The sequence below is a fragment of the Rhinatrema bivittatum genome, chromosome 8, assembly GCF_901001135.1.
Source record: "Rhinatrema bivittatum chromosome 8, aRhiBiv1.1, whole genome shotgun sequence".
NCBI classification, from domain to species: Eukaryota; Metazoa; Chordata; class Amphibia; order Gymnophiona; family Rhinatrematidae; genus Rhinatrema; species Rhinatrema bivittatum.
Genome location: NC_042622.1, coordinates 42,166,264 through 42,188,334, shown reverse-complemented (window position 1 = coordinate 42,188,334; position 22,071 = coordinate 42,166,264). Strand labels below are relative to the sequence as shown.

The window sequence follows — 22,071 nt, the reverse complement described above, 5'->3', positions numbered from 1 at the left end:
TTTCATTTAAAAAAATTTATTAAACGCCTAACACAACAAAGGCCTAGGCGATGAACATAATTACATACATAAAATCAATCATTACAAACAAATGGTTTCACAGAAACCAAATATCATAAATCATAACGATAATAATTCACATCATAATAAAAGTTAAAAAACCCCCAAAAAACCCCCAACTTAAATAAAACCAAATTGCTGAAACATTCATATATCAAGAACTTCTCTCCGCAATTTCAAACATTAAACGCACGGGAAAGCAAAAATTCTTTAAAAGATGTTTTAAATTTCTTGACATCTTCAAGAGATCTTAGATCCAGAGGAATAAGATTCCATTGACAAGGTGCCGTGATCAAAAAAGATGTCTCTCTAGTGGTAAACAAATGAGCCTGACGAACAGAGGGAACCTCAAGTAAATTCAACTGTGACGATCTCAAACATCTAGTAGGTTTATGGATCCTCAAGAGTGCATTAAACCAATACGGGGAATTGGACGTACGAAGTTTGAAAACTATCATCCCTATTTTGAAGACAATCCGCTCGTGAACTGGCAACCAGTTAAGATTACACAAAACTGGGGAAATCCTCTCAAATCGTTTTAAATTGGAAACTAACCTAGCAGCAGAATTTAGTAGTAACTGAATGGGCTGAATGTAACATTTAGGCAAGCCTATATAGAGACCATTACAGTAATCAATGAGTGGAAATATAAGTGCCCGAACTATCGTCAAAAAATCTCTCTCGAATAACAAATGACGTAGGCCAACCAGTAGACGCAATTTGAAAACCCCAGTTTTAATTAGCATTCTAATTTGAGGTCTAAAAGATAGTGGAATCAATCAGAAAACCTAAACTCTTAATCGGGTCAAGGAGAGAAAAAGACATGTTATCAATAACCAAAGAGTTTTGAGTTGGAATAGATAATGCGCGATGAATTAACAACATAGTAGTCTTGTTGGTATTAAGTAACAACTTATTATGTTTTAACCAACGATTGATGGTATCTAGACAAAGAGCAAGTGAATCAACTGTTTCTTGCCAAGAATTTTTAACTTTGACATAAAATTGAATGTCGTCTGCATATATCTTAAAGCCATCGGTGATGATATAGAAACATATAGAAACATAGAAATGACGGCAGAAGAAGACCAAACGGCCCATCCAGTCTGCCCAGCAAGCTTCACATTTTTTTCTCATACTTATCTGTTTCTCTTAGCTCTTTGGTTCTATTTCCCTTCCACCCCCACCATTAATGTAGAGAGCAGTGATGGAGCTGCAACCAAATAAAATATCAAGCTTGATTAGTTATGGGTAGTAGGGGTAGTAACCGCCGCAATAAGCAAGCTACACCCATGCTTATTTGTTTTACCCAGACTGTGTTATTCAGCCCTTATTGGTTGTTTTTCTTCTCCCCTGCCGTTGAAGCAGGGAGCTATGCTGGATATGCTTGTAGTATCAGTTTTTCTTCTCCCCTGCCGTTGAAGCAGAGAGCTATGCTGGATATGCGTGAAGTATCAGTTTTTCTTCTCCCCTGCCGTTGAAGCAGGATATGCATTGAAAGTGAAGTATCAGGCTTATTTGGTTTGGGGTAGTAACCGCCGTAACAAGCCAGCTACTCCCCGCTTTGTGAGTGCGAATCCTTTTTTCTTCTCCCCTGCTGTTGAAGCAGAGAGCTATGCTGGATATGCATGAAGTATCAGTTTTTCTTCTCCCCTGCCGTTGAAGCAGAGAGCTATGCTGGATATGCGTGAAGTATCAGTTTTTCTTCTCCCCTGCCGTTGAAGCAGAGAGCTATGCTGGATATGCGTGAAGTATCAGTTTTTCTTCTCCCCTGCGGTTGAAGCAGGGAGCTATGCTGGATATGCGTGAAGTATCAGTTTTTCTTCTCCCCTGCCGTTGAAGCAGAGAGCTATGCTGGATATGCGTGAAGTATCAGTTTTTCTTCTCCCCTGCCGTTGAAGCAGAGAGCTATGCTGGATATGCGTGAAGTATCAGTTTTTCTTCTCCCCTGCGGTTGAAGCAGGGAGCTATGCTGGATATGCGTGAAGTATCAGTTTTTCTTCTCCCCTGCCGTTGAAGCAGGATATGCATTGAAAGTGAAGTATCAGGCTTATTTGGTTTGGGGTAGTAACCGCCGTAACAAGCCAGCTACTCCCCACTTTGTGAGTGTGAATCCTTTTTTCCACATTTCCTCTTGCTGTTGTAGCTTAGAGCGATGTTGGAGTCACAGTAACCATGTGTATGTTTATTGAATAAGGGTATTGTCTCCAGGCAGTAGCCGTCATTCTGGCTAGCCACCCACTCTTTATTGACGACCTCTTGATTTTATGGATCCACAGTGTTTATCCCACGCCCCTTTGAAGTCCTTCACAGTTCTGGTCTTCACCACTTCCTTCGGAAGGGCATTCTAGGCATCCACCACCCTCTCCGTGAAGAAATACTTCCTGACATTGGTTCTGAATCTTCCTCCCTGGAGCTTCAAATCGTGACCCCTGGTTCAACAACTTTGCAATGGGAGCTAGGTAAACATTAAACAACATGGCAGAAAGGGCTGAGCCCTGTGGAACCCCGACCTTAACTTGCTGAACTTCAGAGCAGAGATTATTGAAACAAATCATTTGAGAACGTTCTGAAAGATAATTTTCAAACCAACCAAGCACTGTACCTGTAATACCGCATTCACGCAAACGGTATAATAGAATCTTATGGTCAATGGAATCGAATGCTGATGTAATATCAAGAGAAACTAATATGAACTGCTGACCACTGTCTAAACCCCTTTTTATAGAATCAATTAAAGAAATCAAAAGAAGTTCAGTACTCAAACCACGACGAAAACCAAATTGATGGGGACTCAAAACATCATGCTTCTCAAGAACGTTTGTCAGTTGCTGAAGAACAATCCCTTCAATGACTTTAGTAGGTAAAGGAAGTGATGAGATGGGTCTATAATTTTCTACTTTAGACGCATCTGCAGTAGGTTTTTTAAGTTAAGGTTTAACCAATGAAGATTTTAGGGCTATGGGTATGGTCCCACTACTGAGGGAAAAATTTACCAAAGAAGAAATTGACACTTTCATAATTTCAAATATCTCTTTGAATGAAATAGTAGAGATTTTCAAAAGGGGACACATCGTATTATTAAGATTAGTGATTACCCTAGCAATTTGGAGCGAAGCAACAAATTCAAATTCAGACCACAAAGAAGGACCACTGTCAGGCAAGTCTAGATACCATGAAGGAACATCCTTAAAAATTGAAAGTAAATTCTCTAACATAGTAGAAAAATACCTAACAGGCGACAGGCGGTACGGGACACACTGCGTTGACTTCGCGACCTCGGAGCAATTGTTCCAGTTCCGTCGCACGAACTCCGCAGAGGCCGGTATTCCATTTCTTTAGTGGTGCCAAAGAAAGACGGAACCTTTCGACCAATTCTAGACCTGAAAAGCGTCAACAGGTGTCTGCGAGTACCTCGTTTCCATATGGAGACCCTAAGGTCCGTGATCGCGTTGGTGCGCCAGGGAGAGTTTCTAGCATCTCTGGATCTCACAGAAGCATACCTTCATATTGGAATTCGGGCGGAACACCAATGATTCCTGAGGTTTGCCGTGATGGGTCAACATTACCGGTTTTAGGCACTGCCGTTCGGCCTGGCCACCGCACCTTGCACATTTACCGAGATTATGGTGGTGATAGCAGTGCATCTTCACAGGGAAGGTTTTCTGGTACACCCGTATCTGGACGATTGGATATTTCGAGCAAAGTCGGAGCAACTCTGTCAAGAAGCGGTTCAACGGGTGATTCACTTGTTGCAAAAGCTCGGCTGAGTGATCAATACGGCCAAGAGTCACCTGGTTCCTTCCCAATCTAAGAAGTTTTTGGGAGCGTTGTTCGATACTCGTCGGGGAATGGTAGCTCTCACACGGGAACGCATGCTCAAATTACAGAGTCAAGCTCGGCGCTTATTAGCCAAGCCCATGCCAATAGTCTGGGATTACCTTCAGATGCTAGGGTCCATGACTTCGATGTTGGAATTGGTTCCCTGGGCTTTCGCTCATATGCGTCCCTTACAGTCCACGTTGCTTTCATGGTGGAATCTAGTATCGGAACACTTTCAGCTGCCTTTACCACTAATGCAGTCGGCTCGGGCCAGCATGGATTGGTGGCTATGTCCAGACCACTTGATTCGGGGAGTGCCATTGGAGGTTCCCTCGTGGACAGTGATCACCACGGATGCCAGCTTGTACGGTTGGGGGGCGATCTGCCTCCGAAAATTGGTACAGGGGTCATGGTCCCCGCTAGAAGCGTCTTGGTCCATCAATCGCTTGGAGACCAGGGCGGTTTGTCTAGCATTCCAGGCTTTTCTCCCATTGATTCGGGGCAGAGCGATCAGAGTCCTGTCAGTCAATGCAACCATGGTAGCCTATAATCAACCGTCAGGGGGGCACCAAGAGCCAACCAGTGGTGAGCGAAGCCCGGCAATTAATAGCGTAGGCAGAACGACATCTCAGCTGCATTGAGGCCTTGCATATTGCCGGGGCGGAAAACGTTCAGGCGGACTTCCTCAGTCGCATTCGACTAGATCCCGGAGAGTGGGAACTCGCGGACGCAGCATTTCGACTCATCTGCACCTGCTGGGGGACGCCCGCTCTGGACCTAATGATAACATTCAGAAATGCCAAAGCTCCGCGCTTCTTCGCTCGTCGCAGGGAAACAGGAGCGAAGGGCGTGGATGCCCTGGTGTTACCCTGGCCGATGGATGTCCTACTTTATGTCTTTCCCCCGTGGCCTCTCATCGGTTGAACGCTGAGGTGCTTAGAGTTGCACCCGACGGCGGTAGTACTAGTAGCTCCCAAGGGGCCGCGACACCCTTGGTTTGCGGATCTCTGAAACCTGGCCTTGGAGGAGCCCATTCGGTTCCCGTATGTTCCGGATCTTCTACATCAGGGACCTGTTTGTTTCGACCAGGTTGAGTGCTTTTGTCTAGCTGCATGGCTTTTGAGAGGCACCGGTTGAAGTCCAAGGGGTATACGGATGCGGTAGTGACCACTCTCTTAAGGTCCCGCAAGGCCTCTACATCGTTGTCTTACGTGCGGGTCTGGAAGGTTTTTGAGACGTGGTGTCTCGCTCGAGACGTGGCTATGCGTGCATCCGTGCCTGAGATTTTTACTTTTTCTTCAGGATGGTTTGGCGAAAGGCCTGTCCTGTAGTTCTTTGCGTGTTCTGGTGGCGGCCCTGATGTCATTACGCGGTCAGTTTCACGGTGTGTCTTTGGCGTCTCACCCAGATGTGATTCGTTTCCTTAAGGGTCCTAAGCATTTACGTCCACCGGTACGCAGGCCTTGTCCTTCCTGGAATCTGAATTTGGTGTTGAAGGCCTTGTGCGGCGCTCCCTTTGAACCTGTGTTGAAGGCCTTGTGCGGCGCTCCCTTTGAACCTATTCGTAAGGCCACATTAAAGGACTTGACACTAAACGTAGTGTTTTTGGTGGCGATTGTTTTGGCAAGGCGGGTTTCCAAGTTCCAGGCTCTGTCTTGTCAGGAGCCCTTCTTACGAATATCGGAGACGGGGGTGTTGCTTCGTACAGTTCCTTCCTTTTTGCCTAAGGTGGTTTCTGCCTTCCATTTAAATCAGATGGTAGAACTTCCTTCGTTTTCGGAATTGGACAATGCGGATCCCTTGGCCAAGGACTTGCGCCGGTTGGATGTCCGTCGGGTGTTATTACGTTACCTTGAAGTTACCAATGCCTTTCGGGTGTCCGACCATCTCTTTGTGCTTTGGAGTGGACATCGTCATGGTAATGCTGCTTCCAAGACCACCATTGCTTGCTAGTTGAAGGAGGCTATCAGTTCAGCCTATCTGTTACAGGGTAGGCCTCTACCGGACGGTCTACGAGCCCATTCTACAAGCTCCCAGGCGGCATCCTGGGCGGAATGCCTTCATGTATCCCCAGAGGAAATTGGTAGGGCAGCGACTTGGAAATTCTTACATACATTCGCCCAACATTATCATCTGGATGTTAAGGCTCCAGACAGGGGTTTTTTTGGAGCCGGGGTGCTCCGAGCGGGACACTCCAGATCCCATCCCATTTGAGGACAGCTCTGGTACATCCCAGGAGTCTGGACTGATCCGGGTACGTACAGGGAAAAGAAAATTAAGTCTTACCTTTGATAATTTTCATTCCTGTAGTACCACGGATCAGTCCAGAGTCCCGCCCATTTGTTCTGAAAGGAGAGTCCACACTGATTGTCTTTTTCTCTTATTCACAGCTCAATGTCGGTATGTTCTTCTTTCGGTGGCTTGGGTTATGCTCCCATTTGGGGCTTTTTGAGCCGGTTGCTGTTGTTAGGTTACTGTATATAGTTGATTTGGTGTTTTTATTTTGGATCCATTCTGCTTTGACATTAAGTAATACTGCCAGACTGTAGGTGGCACCAGCCTAGATAAGGCGGAGTTTTGTTTGTAAACTTCTGTCTTCATCTGCTAGAGGGGGGGGGCCAAACCCAGGAGTCTGGACTGATCCGTGGTACTACAGGAACGAAAATTATCAAAGGTAAGACCTAATTTTCTTTTCTGTTTTTTTTTCTTACTCACAGAAGTTTCATTTTCCTCTCTTCATGACCCTTGTACACATGACAATGATTTTTGTCATGTCTGCACTAAGCAGGGTGGTGATGCAATGTTGCAGCAAAAGATCAAGGGTTGTTCTGACTTGGACCGAATACCTCAAGAGAGTAGCTCCGACAGGTAAGCACAGCCTTGTTTTAAGATAGGAGCCAGATTAACTACAGCTACTTATCACTTCTGTAGCATTACTCGTTTCCTGTGTTGTACAAATATGCAGAAGCGACAGTCCCTGCTTCCTAGAGCTTATGGTCTGATGAAGACTAACATACAGGCTGATGCAATATTGTGCACAGAGTCTAGCACACAGGTTAACAAACACTTGGATGCGCATCCATAACCCCTTATATAGTAAGGGGATTAGCGCGTCCAAAATGCGATTCCAAACTAGCGTGTAGTTAATAGTCCTCCTCACATGTAAATTCATGTTGATGAGGTTATTAGATATTACCCACTTACGTAAAAAAATAAATGTCTTTCACAGAGAAACCTTTAAATTTATAAAGGTTGGACCATCATAACAGCCAAGCATACTTCCCATTCATTGCGCCCAATATGATATCTTGTTTCGAATCACTGCTTCAGGAGCTTCTTGTTCATAACTGTCAATAAATGCACGAAGGTTTCTTTAACGCCAGCCGATCTGATCGTTAAAGAAACCTTTGTGTAGTGAATGGGAAGTATGCGTCTTAAAAACCTTTTATAAGCATTTAAAAAATTAAAAAAATTCCTTTCCATCTTTGGACCGATGATTATTGATGACCTTTCAGCTGTTAAAACACTGAATAACATTTAAGTTCAGTATCTTCGGGGTGTTATGATGGTCCATCCTTTATAAATGTAAAAGTTTCTCTTGTGTAAAGAACATATATCCTGCAAAAGTGATATTAGTAAGTTCACTTGTGATGTTTTCTTGTTCCAGAATTTTTTCACGTCTGCAATTGTTTTGGACTATTTCTTCATGAAAAATAAAACGTGCGCCCAACGCGCACATTTTTTACTATCAAAAATCAATGCCTGTCCTGGAGCAGGCGTTAAAAAAGGAGTAAGATAAAAAAATTAAAAAAAAAACGTCTTGCCGGCTGTCAGGGTAGGAAAATGGACGCTCAATGAACAAGCGTCCATTTTCCTAACCCATGGCTGTACACAGGTTAGGAAACAGACGCTCGTAAAATTGAGCGTCCGTTTTCCTAACCCACACACAGCCACTTCTCCTGGGCATCTGATGTTGACGAGGCGCTAGGGACGCACAATTTCCCCTAGCGCCTCCTTTTTAAGGCAGCGGCTTATTTGCTTACTGCGTCGCGTGCCCGGGAGAGGTGGATGGGCGCGTGTTAGGAGCGGGTGACCAGTTTGGAGGCATAATTTTAGCGCATTTGTATTGCATCGGCCTGATTCAATAAGAGAGCTGGGGGAGTTTCATTTTTTAAGAAAATGGTTAAAATCAGCAAGGCTGTGATCAGGGGACATGGGTTAAGAATTAAAAGCAGCCTCAAAAAGATGGGGGTTTTTTTTTTAGACTGGATTGATGCAGGGCGCAGAAAGGGCAAGGTCTGTACTACGTTTTATAATGATAAAAATATCCAGAATATTCTTTAGATTGGAAAAGTATGTATGTAAAGAATGGTGGGAATCAGTGCTCAGGATTTACCCAGATTTGGTATTTGAAGTCGGGAAAACGTGTATTTTGCCCCTTTAACCCGAATGACTAGATCAGGGTTATGCAACTCTGGTCCTCGAGTGCCACAAACAGGTTGGGTTTTCAGGATATCCACAAGAAATGCATGAGGATTATTTGCAAAGAGTGGAGGCAGGTCATGCAAATGTCTAAATGCATGTTCACTGTGGGCATCCTGAATAGCCGCTCTGTTTGTGGCACTCGAGGACCAGAGTTGCCTACCCCTGGTCTAGATTGATAAAATGCAGCACTGGCTGTCTCTCTTATTGCTAATAAGGGTACATTCAGAGATTAAGTAGCGTCTGTGGTATTGCAGGGCTGTAAGTAAGGAGGGGTAGGGCGAGAGGGACCCAAAACCCCTTGGGGGCAGCAAATGACTGAAAAAAAAACAGAAAATGCGCCACTTTTTCTGCCAACCAGGCTGGGGTTAGGGGAGAGGATTACAAGGGGAGAGAAGGAAAGACGTCTAGGGATCAGAGAGAAAGGGGGTGGAGGGAAAGGGGCAGGAGGATCAGGGTGGAGGTGGGAGAGCACCAATATGCTTTCATACCTGAATGCTAAAATGCCTGGTTCTGGCATTGCAGTTGGAATGGAGAGGAGGCAGACAGGATGGGCCTGCTGGCGTATTCTATGCTTCTATGACTCAAATCAGTCCGGATGATGGACTAAGGGGTTCTCCTCCTCCTTGGATAGTTCAGCTAGAACATTTTGCTGACCATTACTACTGATCCCTGGCTCCAGACCTCTACACTCAAAGCATCAGTATTAGTTTTCATCTCAGTAATGCCCCTTCTGCTACTGAATATTTAGTGCTTTTTTTCTTTGTCTTTTAGCTGTGGCAACTGCGCTGGACATTGGGCTGTCAAACTGGAGCTTCCTGTACATCACTGTCTCCCTGTGAGTGGCTGCAGAGTTCTTTTCTGGCAGATCCCCCCCCTCCTGTTTAGGGAAAGCTGGCTCAATTTTTCTGATGAGTAATAAATAGGAAGCATATCATGAAATCCCTTAGACTTAAATGCAGAATTATTCTTCTTTTCCTATCAAAGTAATTTGAAAACTGCAAAGGATATTGCAGAAAACATATCCATAAGCGGGCACAGGGTGCCCGCTTATGGATATTGATTATTACCTGCCTTTACTTTCTTCCAGCTACGTAAGCTTCCAAGTTCTTACTCCTTGTTGAATGTAACTTTGCCTTATTCACCTCTATTGTTTAATTTACTTTAGTTACGCTTCAGTTATACCCTTGTTAAATGTAAACCGATCCGATATGGTTATTACTATGAAGGTTGGTATAAAAAAGTGTTAAATAAATAAAGGTGGGTGAAGGAATTTTCCCGTGCGTGGCAGTCGCAGGTGCGGCCGAGTTTTCCCGTGTGCCGATTGAGCAGTTGCAGCAGCGCAGTGCTGTGTGCAGGGAGTAACTGCATGTGTGGCCTGTCTTTGTTTAACCGCAAGTGGAGTTTGGCAGTCCTTCTTCTTTGCGACTGTGTGAGTAATGGCGCCCAAGCCGCTCATGGCTGCCTGCAGGACGGGTGTACAGACCACACACCATTTGTCCTGCAGGCAGCCATGAGCGGCTTGGGCGCCATTACTCACACAGTCGCAAAGAAGAAGGACTGCCAAACTCCACTTCGGTCACTAGGTGAAGAGAATGGGATTGTCCGGAAGCGGGCCTGAAGTTTGGCAGGGCAGTGGCTAAGCTTTACCCTCTGATGGAAGAGACTTTGGAGTTCTTGAGAGTGCCCAAGGTGGATGCTGCGGTGTTGGCGGTTACCAAGAAGATGACCATTCCGGTGGTTGGTTCTGCCATTCTGAAGGATGTGCAGGACCGCAAGTTGGAGATTCAGTTGAAGCGAATGTTCGAAGTTTCTGCTTTAGTCTTCAGGCTGTGATTTGTGGCAGTATGGTGCAGAGGGCTTGTTTATGTTGGATTCAGAAAGTGCAGGAACAGACTGCACCTGTAGATGTCAGTAGTCTGCATTTGGAGTGCCTGGAAGCTGCAGTGGCCTATGTCGCGGATTCCCTGTATGACTTGGTTCGCACTTTGGCCAGGAGTATGGTTTTGGTGGTGGCGACCCACAGACTTTTGTGGTTGCGCGACTGGTTGGCTGACATGTGGTCCAAGGCCCAGTTGTGTAGCCTTCCTTTTAAGGGGAAGCTCCTTTTTGGGGAAGATTTGGACCATTTGATGAAGGCCCTGGGGGAGTTCAAAGGTTACAAACTACCTGAGGATAATAGGAGCAATAAGAAAGTGTTCCTGGCACACTCCCATTTTTGGGATTCGCTTAGGTTTCGTCCGAACAAGAGCGCCGCTGTCTCAGGAGCCAAGCCGTCAGGTGGACGTCAGTAGTCCTTTCGAGGTGCCCACAGGTCCTCCAGGGATGTCACCGGTCAAGGGGCCAGTGGAGGAAAGTCAGTGCAATGAAGCCAGGATCGTCCATTCCTCTGTAGAAGCGGTAGGAGGTAGATTGTCCAGCTTTTACGAGGAGTGGGTCAAGATTAACTCAGACCGTTGGGTTCTAGAGGGTAGTGAAAGAAGTTATGCTTTAGAATTTTCGCGCCCGGCCTGGGAGGCCTTTCTGGAGTCCCATGTCAAGTCTTGAAATAAACGAGAGGCAGTGAGAGGGACTCTTCAGAGGTTGCTGGATTTAAATGCAATAATTCCAGTTCCGCTTGAGTAGCAAGGACCGGTAAGGTACTCGATTTATGTGGTTCCGAAAAAGCAGTGCACTTTTCGGCCAATTTTGGACTTTCAGAAGGTAAACAGGAGCTTATGGGTACCGTGTTTTCAGATGGAGACCTTGCGCACTGTAATGGCGGCAGTACAGAGAGGAGAATTATTAGCATCGTTGGACCTGACAGAGGCATATCTTCATATTCCCATTCGGAAGGACCATCAGCATTTTCAGTTCCTTTTGGCTTAGCCACGGCATCCCGAACCTTCACGAAAGTGGTGGTGGCGGCAGCTTTATGGTGAGAAGCGATTCTGGTGCATCTGTATCTGGATGATTGGCAGGTACGGGCGAAGTCGAAGGAGGTGTGCGTTCGGTCCCTACAGCGTGTGATGCACACATTTAGGTTGCTGAGTTGTGTGATCAATGTGGCAAAGGGTCACATGGTTCCGACCCAGTCGCTGGAGTATCTGGAGGCACTATTTGATACTCAGAAGGGCAGGGGGTTCCTGACCACGGACATATCCTCCAAGTTCAGGAGCAGATAAAACAGCTGCTGCGTCTGTCAGTACTGATGGTCTGGGATTATTTGCAGGTCCTAGGTTCCATGACTTCCAAGTCTGATTTGGTTCCATGGGCTTTTGCGCACATGAGGCTCTTTCAGAGGGCACTTTTTTCCAGGTGGAATCTGATGTCGTCGGAGTATCATCTGTCTTTGTCTCTTCTGGGAGAATCCAGATCCAGTCTTTCGTGGTGGGTTTCGCGTCACAGTCTGGACAAGGGAATGAATCTGGAGGCCCCAGACTGGGTGGAGGCAACCACCGACACCAATCTCAAGGGTTGGGGAGGCCGGTGTGTCAGCAGTGGAGATAGATTTGCTTGCATTGCTTCCGTTGTAGGCAGATAGATCTCATACGTATTCATTGTGGATATCTTAAAAAGCAGGCCTCCTTGTGGCACTCCAGGACCAGAGCTGCCTGCCCGTGATCTCTGTGGTATCAGATTTCATGGTTAAATGTCCTTGTAATCCAGCAGGCACACTTAGGGGAAATGTAAGAACAGGCGATATCAGGGGCTAGACCCATTATATGGAAACCATGCCAGAGCAGCTCTGTGTCATGGCTGATGGAGAAACCTTTACAAAAGTATTAAAAAACATGACTTTTTAAGCTGGCTTTTGGGGATTCAGAGCCTGGGAATTAGACAGGGTTAAATACACCATAATTTAAGCATCTGATCGGAAGAAAAAGGGAATGGTAGAAATTGTAATTGTCTTATACTGTTTGTATTGGTATTTGTGCTTTGATTTAATTGTGTGTGTTTTATTGTGAGCCTTCATCATCAAGGGACTGTGTGGCAAAGAAATATTATTTTAAATACATCTAAAAGAAGCAATAAAATAATGTTATCACGGTCTAAGTTGCAGTGAAAATCATTTGAGGGAGGAGCCAGGCCTGAAACTAGATTGTGAGAGATCTAAGCAGTTTTACTTACAGGCCGATTCAGTAAAACGTGCGGGAGAGCCAGCACTCCGAGTTGAGTACCCGCCCAGGAGTTCGCGCGCCCAGGCACTTCTGGGTGCGCGAATCTCTATTTAAATTAGGTGTCGAGCTAATAAGGAGGCGCTAGAGACAATAGCGCGTCCCTAGCGCCTCCTTATTAGCGGAAGCAGCGGCTGTCAGCAGATCCGACAACAATCACTTAATTTTACCGGCGTCGGTTGTCAAACCCGCTGACAGCCACGGGTTCAGAAAATGGACGCCGGCAAAATTGAGCGTCCGTTTTCCAACCCGCTGACCGGCAGGCGTTTTTGTTTTTGTTTTTTTTAATTTTTGTGTACAGAAAAGCAGTTTTTTCTGCTTTTCTGTACACTTTTCCTGGTGCTTTCAAGTTAACGCCTGCCCTTGGGCAGGTGTTAATTTCTGAGAGTAAAATGTGTGGCTTGGCCGCACATTTTATTTTCAGTATTCCAGGGTAATAACTAATAGGCTCATCAACATGCATTTGCATGTGATGAGTGCTATTAGTTTTGGGGTGGTTGGCCGCGCGTTTTTCATGCACTATCACCCCTTAGAGTAAAAGGGGTAATAATAGCGCATCTAAAATGTGCGGCCAAACCGTGCACTCAGCTGAGCGCACCGTTCTGTATCGGCCTGTTATTTAGGAAAGCCTGAAGTCGAGCAGCTAGAACACACTCTACACCCTTCCATCTAAGAGGAATATTAGATAGAGGGCAATCTTTGCCCAGGAGAGTGTCTTAAGAAATGGGAGCAGACAGCTATTTTAAGTACAGAGGGCAGAACATCTTACATAAGGGAGGTGTTAATAACGAGCTTAAGTTGTTGCACCAGGCCCTGGTTCTTTAATAAACCGAGAGGGACAAGGGTGGAGACATCATGTGGTGGTTTCCATTTGTGATGATAAATTTACAACACCAGTCCAGTCCACCAGATGAAGTAAATAAAGCCTGCTTATTAGCCTTAGCACATTTCACAGGTAGCCAGGAGCAGTTCTTAACCGCTTTCATGCTGAGTATTCTTAACCTTGTTTGAGACATGCAAGGCTAATTGTTCATATCTGCTGTGTGTAAGATTCTCCTTATCCTCCTTGCAATGACCAGCAAAGAGGTAGTTAACAGTTTGAAATAATTCCTTTGAGGAATTTGCAGCCAAACTAAAGAAAAAAATAAATCTTTCCTGGCAGATGCAATACCCAAGTTAGAAGTAACCAAATGGGCCTTGCTTTCCCCCAGAGGAAGCTTAGAGATGTTAAAGAACACAGAATTAAAATTGAGCATGAGGGGTGCCGCAAGTCAGGGGGCAAGAAATGGAATTGGCTTGGGCTAAACCCACACACAGTGCTGTCCCCGGATGATAAGAGCATAACCAATTAAAAGCTGTGCCACAGACACCGAGATTTTGCGAACTAAAGCTCTGTTGTGATCTGTGCTGTCAGATGCCACACTTTGATCTGAAAGAGAGAATATTGGCTGTCAGAAAGTGAACGCAGCGAAATGTAATTCTTTCACTCCCCATGGGAATTTAACGTGCATGGCATTTTTTATACTAAAAAAAACAAAACAAAAACCCTGTTCCACTTTGAAATTAGTCCGGCCCAGGTCCAAATTGAAGCCAGACAGTCTTAATGAGCTTTCAGAGAGTTTTTCTCTGGATCCTGCTGGTACTATCCACTGGTTTATTGACAACTGAAATAGTGTGAGAGATGCACTTGACTCTACTGTACCCCTTTAAATATTAGGGCGAGGGTCCTAGGTTTTCTGATGAGCTTAACAGCCTGACAGCTTGAGCATAAATTAATTGGAGAGATGTTGGAGGAAACGCCTAGCTGATTCAGATGAAGCTTATTCTTCGCCGCCCCGTATCTAATATTCTTTTTATGGGGAAGGATGCGGAGTATGTTGTAGCTGCTCAGCTTCAGGCTGTCCTAAATGATTGTAATTGCCTAGACTGCTCACAATATGATTTCAGGCTTGGCTTCTTCCTCATAAATGATTTTTTTTTGCTGTGAATTAGGCCATGGTAACACTATTTAGCTGAATCAGGGTGGCAAGACCAGGTCTAGTGGGTACCTTGCAGCACGAGTGGGTTTGCCCCTTGTCTAAGATAATCCTAGGGTGTCCGTAGCCAAGAGCGACTCTGAGACTGGGCTATAGACTGCCTGCTCGGGCATTAATATTAAAAACACACCAGAGGTTAGCGGAGAAATCCCTAAAGATAGAAAACCCACAGATCTGTCTGAAAATGACAGAGAGGATATAGGGGATTGGTAGAATTCTTTAGCGCAATATTTACTAAAGAAGGAGTTGGTTGGGAATGTCAGGTGAGTGACATAGGTACAGCTAGATGGGACCCTGGACTATGGTCTGTTTACAAGAAAGCTAGCCCAAGTGGAACCAGCACAACTAAAAAATGGACCAGAGAATGGGACTTTTTGAGACAGGATTTTTACTGTGTTCTTAGAGGTGCTAAAGCTGAGTAACCTAGGGCTGGAAATTGATTGAATGACAGGCCTCAGAGGACAGTGGTTCACGGAGATTATTCTGGAGGAGAGGATGGTGACCAGCGGAGTTCCCTAGGGCAGAGCTTTCCAAATTGTGTGTCGCGACATGTTGGTGTGTCGCCTGCAGTGTGCAGGTGTGTCGCGCAAGCCTGGTCAACTCCGCGAGTTTGGGCTTTTTTTTCTAGAGATTTACTTTTTTTTTTTTTCCCCAGTTCGTGGGTTGCTTATTATTGGGCGATTTTTGCTGTCAATCGCGTTTTTTTGGGCTTGGTGGGTGGGACTTGAGCCCAGCTGTCTCTGTCATTGGCTGCTGCCGCCGATGAGGCCTGGACACGAGGAGTACTGACTGCAAGCAGCAGTGTCTGGTGATCCTGGAAGGTTTTATGCAGCAGGGCAGGCTTGAAACCTGAAGGGAGTGAAGCATTTATCTGGCAACAATCAAAAAGAAGAGGTACATGAGTGTGGGGGACAGACATGTACTTGGGGGGGGGGGGGGGGAGAGAGTGTGGGGGACAGACATGTGCTTGGGGGGGGGGGGAAGAGAGTGTGGGGACCAGAAGTGTGCTTGGGGGGGGGGGGAGAGAGATGAGTGTGTGGGGGCCAGGTGTGCTTGGGGGGGGGGGAGAGAGATGAGTGTTGTGGGGCCAGACGTGCTTGGGGGGGGAGAGAGATGAGTGTGTGGGGGCCAGACGTGCTTGGGGGGGGAGAGAGATGAGTGTGTGGGGGCCAGACGTGCTTGGGGGGGGGGGAGAGAGATGAGTGTGTGGGGGACAGACAATTTGTTTTATTATTGTTACTCAAAGTATAACAATAACATTAATCTTGGAATATTATATATTTTTAACATAAATGAAAGGTTTTCATGAGAGAGGTTTTGTCGTGAAACATTTTATTTATTTATATATTTAAGGAAACATACATAAATTGTCAAAATATGTTTTGTTCGTTTAACCTTTAACCTCTGGTTTGCTAGTAGACTGAATTACTGTGTCGTGAAATTATGATTGTCTAAAAAATGTGTCACCAACATGAAAAGTTTGGAAAGCTCTGCCCTAGGGTGTACTTAATGTTTTCATAGGAAGCATTGCAGAGGAGCTGGAAAGGAAGGTTTGTCATTTATAGGTGACCCTATGTGCTAGAACAGTGGTTCTCAAATTTTTTTCGGCTGGGACACACCTGACAGATGGTTCTCACATGCGTGACACTGAACATGTGACCATCACGGGGCAAAATGTAAATATACATTCTGCATCCTCAGGAACCCCCTCTAAGTGGTGCAAACCCAGCACAACACTTCTCCCAAACAACACCATCCTTACTATGAAGCTTGGTGGTGGCAGCATCATACTATGGGGATGTTTCTCATTGGCAGGGGCTAGGGCATTTATCAGTATAGTGTAACACAGACAAGGAATCAAGTGACAGTGAACCCTTAGTGCCGAGGGGTGATTGGCGCAGCCTAGCAGGCAAACCCGCTAGGCCCACCCCTTCGCTTACACTAGTCACCTTCCCCACAGGTTGAGCCTTTGGGTTCTGGCGGCCAGCAGGTCTTAGGTCGGTCCCTAGGACAAGAGCAAGAGGTCAGGGCAGGCAGCAGACATGGAGAATCAGCAGACAAGGATGGTCAAAGTCCAGAGACGAGGTCAGAATCCAGGAAGTCAGGCTGAGAGAGAGACGGACAAGAAGAGACAAAACAATACAAGATTGGGGAAAGGCATAGACAGGAACAGGACGGGGCAAGGCAAGGACTCAGGAACAAGGCAGGAGACGATGGTAAGAGTCAAAGGCAAGGCTGGAATGCAGGAAAATTGGAGCACAGAACAAGCAGGAACACAGAAACAAGGCAACACGCACTGACGAGTAAGGCGCATTAGGAGACCTGGTGCTGAGGAGAGGAACTACTTCAGAACCCAGTTTCAAACGGGGCAGGAGGCTGATGTCATCAGGAGGTGCTGTTCAGGTTTTTCCTGCCACTGGGCGCATATTATGTGCGCACAAGTCTGACACATTCACACTACCCAATGTGAAAAATGTTCAAGGGGTGTGGACTTCCCATGGCTGCTTTAGAGTATCTAGTGCTGACAGTCTGTGCTAAAATCCCTAACTTTTTGTTTTCCCTGTCCTAACTGCTACCCTGTAGCTTCCCATTTTTTAAGGAGTTACGGTAAATTTTGGTGCTCAGCCCTCATCTGTTTTCAAAGTGGCCGACTAGCTTGTAGCTTCCTAAGTTAGGCATCCAAACCCTTTGAAAATTGACCCCCTGCTCATTTCATGCATTTGAGTTACTATTCATGGTCTCTATGAGAATAGAATTTGTTGAGGGCACCCAAACTCCATTTCATGCTGTTGCATGGGTAACTTTTACCCGCTGATTGCTGTATTCTAGCTGGGGAAAGCCTTTGTTATCTTTGGAACATTGTGGCCTGCAAATTAATTTTTCTTGTCCTTTTCCCAGGTACACAATGACCAAATCCTCAAGTGTTCTCTTTATCTTGTTCTTCTCGCTGCTGTTTAAGTTGGAGGAGCTGGTGAGTCCTTTTTCTTTGGGGATTCTCAAGTTGATAGTCAAGTTATATCTGCAAAGTGATGGATGCACAACAGAAGCAGGGTATACTAAAAATAATTGCAATCTGAGGCCAGAACAAGGCACCATGCATTCAGGCCATATGAAGGATAGCAGTGACAACATTTGCTCTATGTGTGAGGCCCTATCTTCTGTCTTTTCCTATATGTTCCTTTCAGTAGATACTAAAACATGGCCAGTTATATCTGGATTGTGGAAGGGTTGTATGCACATAGGCATATTGTAGGGGGTCCCAGTATTCCCCAAAAAGAATAAAAGCATACATATTTTACTTTGTGCTTTCCATGAAATAAAACTGGAACTGGCTCCAGTGTAAAGGTATTTAGTGAAAAGTCCTAGGACGTTAAGGAGGGAGTGAGGTAGGATGAGTAGCTGTTGGGGGCTGGGGCTGAGGAGAAATGAGCCAGCACGGGATGTGCATTATTTCCAAGGAGATACCAGAGCAATTGCATGGCTTTCTTCAAAATATGCTTTTCATTGCTGTTCCTTCACAAGCACATAGTGTTGTGATCATAAGTTTATGTAACCCTGGCCAAATTTGTAAGACATGAAGCATTTTAAGAAAACATAAGTGATCAGAGAAAACACATCTATTATTTTTAATTTTTCAAATTAAACTATTATGTATACAGAATAGCAGAATCATTATATAAACCATAGCAATAAGGGAATTAGTAAAAAGGTCCTGTCATACGTTTGCATGCCCTTGATAAATATACATTCAAGTTGACACACACAGGTTGAGTTGCCAATGAAGGTAGGTATCCACATGTGTGCCTTGTTTGACTGTAATTAGTGTCTGTGTATAATAATGAATGAGTTTCTTACTCTTAAGAAAACCTTGTACATTTCATGCAAGGCTGCACTGACTTTGGTTACTGAAGCATGGGGAAAGCAAAAGAATTGTCAAAGGATCTGCGAACAAAAGTAGTTCAACTTTATAAATCAGGAAAAGGATATAAAATGATAACTAAAGATTTGAAAATGCTAGTTAGTACTCTTCAAACTCTGATCAGAAAGTGGAAAATTATGGGATCTATTAATACCAAGCCACAGTCAGGTAGACCAAGAAAGATTTCAGAAACAACTGCCAGGAAAATTTGTCAGGATGCAAAGAAAAACCCACAAGCAACTTCTACTGAAATACAGGCTTCTCTGAAACAGTGGTGTGGGTGTTTCAGCATGCCCAATAAGGAGATACTTGAACAAAAATAGACTGCATGGTAGAGTTGCTACAAAAAAGCCATTGCTACGCAAATGCCACAAAACTGTCTGCTTACAGTACACCAAACAGCACCTAGAGAAGCCTCAAAACTTCTGGAACAAAATAATTTAGAGTGATGAGACCAAAATTGAACTTCATGGTCACAACTATAAATGCTGTGTTTGGAGAGGAGTCAACAAGGCATATGAAGAGAAGCACACCATCCCTACTGTGAAGCATGGAGGTGATCTCTGCTGTTTTGGGGGGGGGGGGGGGGGTGTGAGCTACAGTGGCACAGGGAATTTGGTCAAAATTGATGGCAGGATGAATGCAGCATCTTTTCAGAAAATATTGGAGGAGAATTTGCATTAATCAGCCAGGAAGCTGCACATGGAGCACACTTGGACTTTCCAACATGACAGTGATCCAAAACATAAGACCAAGTTGACCCTTCAGTGGCTGCAGCAGAAGAAAGTGAAGGTTCTGGAGTGACCATCAGTCTTCTGACATCATTATCATTAAGCCACTTTGGGGAGAATTCAAACATGCAGTTCATGCTAGACCACCACTGAGGGGGCTACAGGGGGGTTCCACTCAGGCCACTATTCCCAGTAGGAGAGTTCCCTCAGTGCAGAGGTTGATAGGCCCCCTGCTGGGGGATTCATCTGCTGGAGCTGAGCCCGAGGAGTCCAGTGTGGCTCCTGGGGGCGTGGAGACTGGATCTGGCCAAGGAGCACTGGTGGGTCCAGTTCATCTGGCGACCAGGGATGCAGGTCAAAGGGATGATCTGAAATCTTAGATTCATGAGGCGGAGGACCCTAAGGTGGTTCGCCTTTTTAAAAGGGAAGAGCTAGATGTTTTGCTCCCTTTGGCTTTTCAGGTCCTTGGGGTGAAAATGCCACATGAGGACCAGAACTTGGAGGGAGAGGACCCAGTCCCCCCAACTTCTTTTCCATACCACAAGTCAGTTAGGAAGCTGGTGGAAGCGGAATTGGGGATTTCTGATTCTGGCTTAAAGGTTGGCAGGTATATGAGGAAGCTCTATCCCATACCGGAACAGGATTTGGAGATTTTTTTCTCTCCCTAAGGTAGACGCGGTGGTTTCAGTGGTTACTAAACGAACTATGATTCCTGTGCTTGGTTCAGCCACGTTGAAAGATGTGCAAGATCATAAGATGGAGTTACAAGTTAAAAGGATTTTTGAGGTGGCATCCCTGGGCTTGCATTTGGCTGTTTGTTCCAGCTTTTTGCAGCAGGTTTGTCTTCGCTGGGTGCAGCAGCTCCAGGGAAACTTACCGCAGTCTAGTGAGAGAGTGGAAGCAGCGGTGGCTTACTGGGCGGATGCACACTACGATTTGGTGCATACCTCGTCGAGGATTATGGCATCAGCCATGGCTGCCAGAAGGTTGCTCTGTCTCCGCAATTGGACGACGGATATTTCCTCCAAAGTGCAGTTGGCTTCGTTGTCTTTTAAAGGTAAATTCTTGTTTGGGGAGGACCTTGAGCAGTTGATTCAGTCTCTTGGGGACAATAAAGCTAAGCCTAAGGCTAAGAGATTTTTTCAGACAAGGTCTCGTTTTCGATCCGACAGAAGGGAGCGGTCATCACATGGAGTGTCAGGGCCTCAGAGGCAATTTTTTCTCGAGGGCAGGCCTGGGGGCAGTCCTTTTGTGGTGCCCGAAGATCTTTCCGGAGCGCTCCTGGGGCTTCTCGGCGGGAGCCAAGTCCTCACAATGAAGCGAGGTTGGTCCACTCCGTTGTTCCTATTATAGGTGATCAATTGCGGCAGTTTTATGGTGAGTGAACCAGGATTTCTCAGGACCAGTGGGTTCTCGGCGTGGTAAGAAACGGCTATGCTTTAGAATTTGCTCGTCCCGTGCGAGAACTATTTCTAATTTCCCCATGCGGCTACCCAGACAAGAGGTCTGCAGTTCAAGTGACTCTAGATCACCTATATCGACTAGGGGCTGTGGTGCTGGTTCTCCGCCAGGGGAGATATTCCGTTTATTTTCTTGTCCCCGAGGCTCTTTCCGGCTGATACTCGACTTAAAAAAGGTCAATGCGGCGCTCAAGGTGCCATGCTTCGGGATGGAGACACTGAGATCGGTCATAGCGGCAGTTCGCAAAGGAGAGAACCTGGCTTCTCTAGATCTCATGGAGGCTTATATGCATATTCCTATCCATCAGGATTCTCAGCGTTTTCTTTGCTTCATGATTCTGGGGCAGCATTTTCAGTTTCAGGCCCTTCCATTTGGTCTCACCACAGCTCTGCGAACTTTCACCAAGGTAATGGTAGTGGTGGCTGCATTCCTTCGAAAGGAAGGTATCCTAGTGCACCTGAATCTTGACGACTGGCTGGTCAGAGCAAAGTCGGAGATTCTGTGCCGCGAATCGGTTTGCGAGTGCTTGACGTTTTCCAGTCTCTTGGATGGGTGGTGAATCTTGCCAAGAGTCAGTTGTCTCTGACGCAGACCTCAGAGTATTTGGGGGCCTGGTTCGACACTCTGATTGGGTTCTGAAACTTCAGACACAGATTCGGCGGTTTTTGCAGTTGCGCGCACCCAAGGTCTGGGACTATTTTGCATGTTCTCGGCTCGATGGCCTCCTCGCTGGATTTGGTTCCGTGGGCTTTTTCCCATATGAGACCTCTGCAGATAGCAATGTTGGCTCGCTGGAAGCCAGTGTCGGAGAAGTATCATCTGCGGTTACCTCTCAAGGCCTTGTGAGAGAGAGTCTCTCGTGGTGGCTTCAGACCCCTAAGCTTGTTTGAGGAGTGGACCTCGAAGTTCCGGATTGGATGATGGTCACTACCGATGCCAATCTCTCTGGATGGGGAGCAGTTTGTCAGTCTCATTCGGTTCAGGAGTCCTGGTCTAAGAGAGAGTCTGCATGGTCTATCAATTGGCTAGAGACCAGGGCGGTCCACTTGGCCTTGCGGGAGTTTCTGCCTCTGCTATGGAATCGAGCAGTATGAGTGCTTTCGGACAATGCGACAACAGTGGCCTATATCAATCATCAGGGCGTAATCAAGAGCCAGGTGGTAGCTCAGGAAGCGCATAAGTTAGTGCTCTGGGCAGAACAAAATCTAGAGCGAATTGAACAAAGAATACAATATAAAGCACTTTGTATAATCCATAAACTAATCCACGATGATAAAGCCGACTGGCTTAACACGGCACTGCTCGTGCACGTACCACAAAGAATCCTGAGATCTGCAAATAAAGCTCAACTAACTGTCCCCTCTGTCAAATCAGCACATCTCACGTAAGTAAGGGAAAGAGCA

At 45.8% G+C, this 22,071-nt stretch overlaps 1 protein-coding gene across 4 annotated transcripts in view; it reads left to right on the top strand.

Annotated features, from left to right (window-relative positions):
- The window catches only part of SLC35C2 (solute carrier family 35 member C2), a 46,241-nt gene that overhangs the window by 4,468 nt on the left and 19,702 nt on the right, over window positions 1–22,071 (top strand). For all 4 annotated transcript variants that reach the window (XM_029614900.1, XM_029614899.1, XM_029614901.1 and 1 more), the window contains exons 2-4: window positions 6,600–6,750; window positions 9,139–9,202; window positions 17,456–17,528. In XM_029614900.1, coding sequence (XP_029470760.1) covers window positions 6,600–6,750; window positions 9,139–9,202; window positions 17,456–17,528 — 288 coding nt within the window. The remainder of the gene's footprint in view (window positions 1–6,599; window positions 6,751–9,138; window positions 9,203–17,455; window positions 17,529–22,071) is intronic.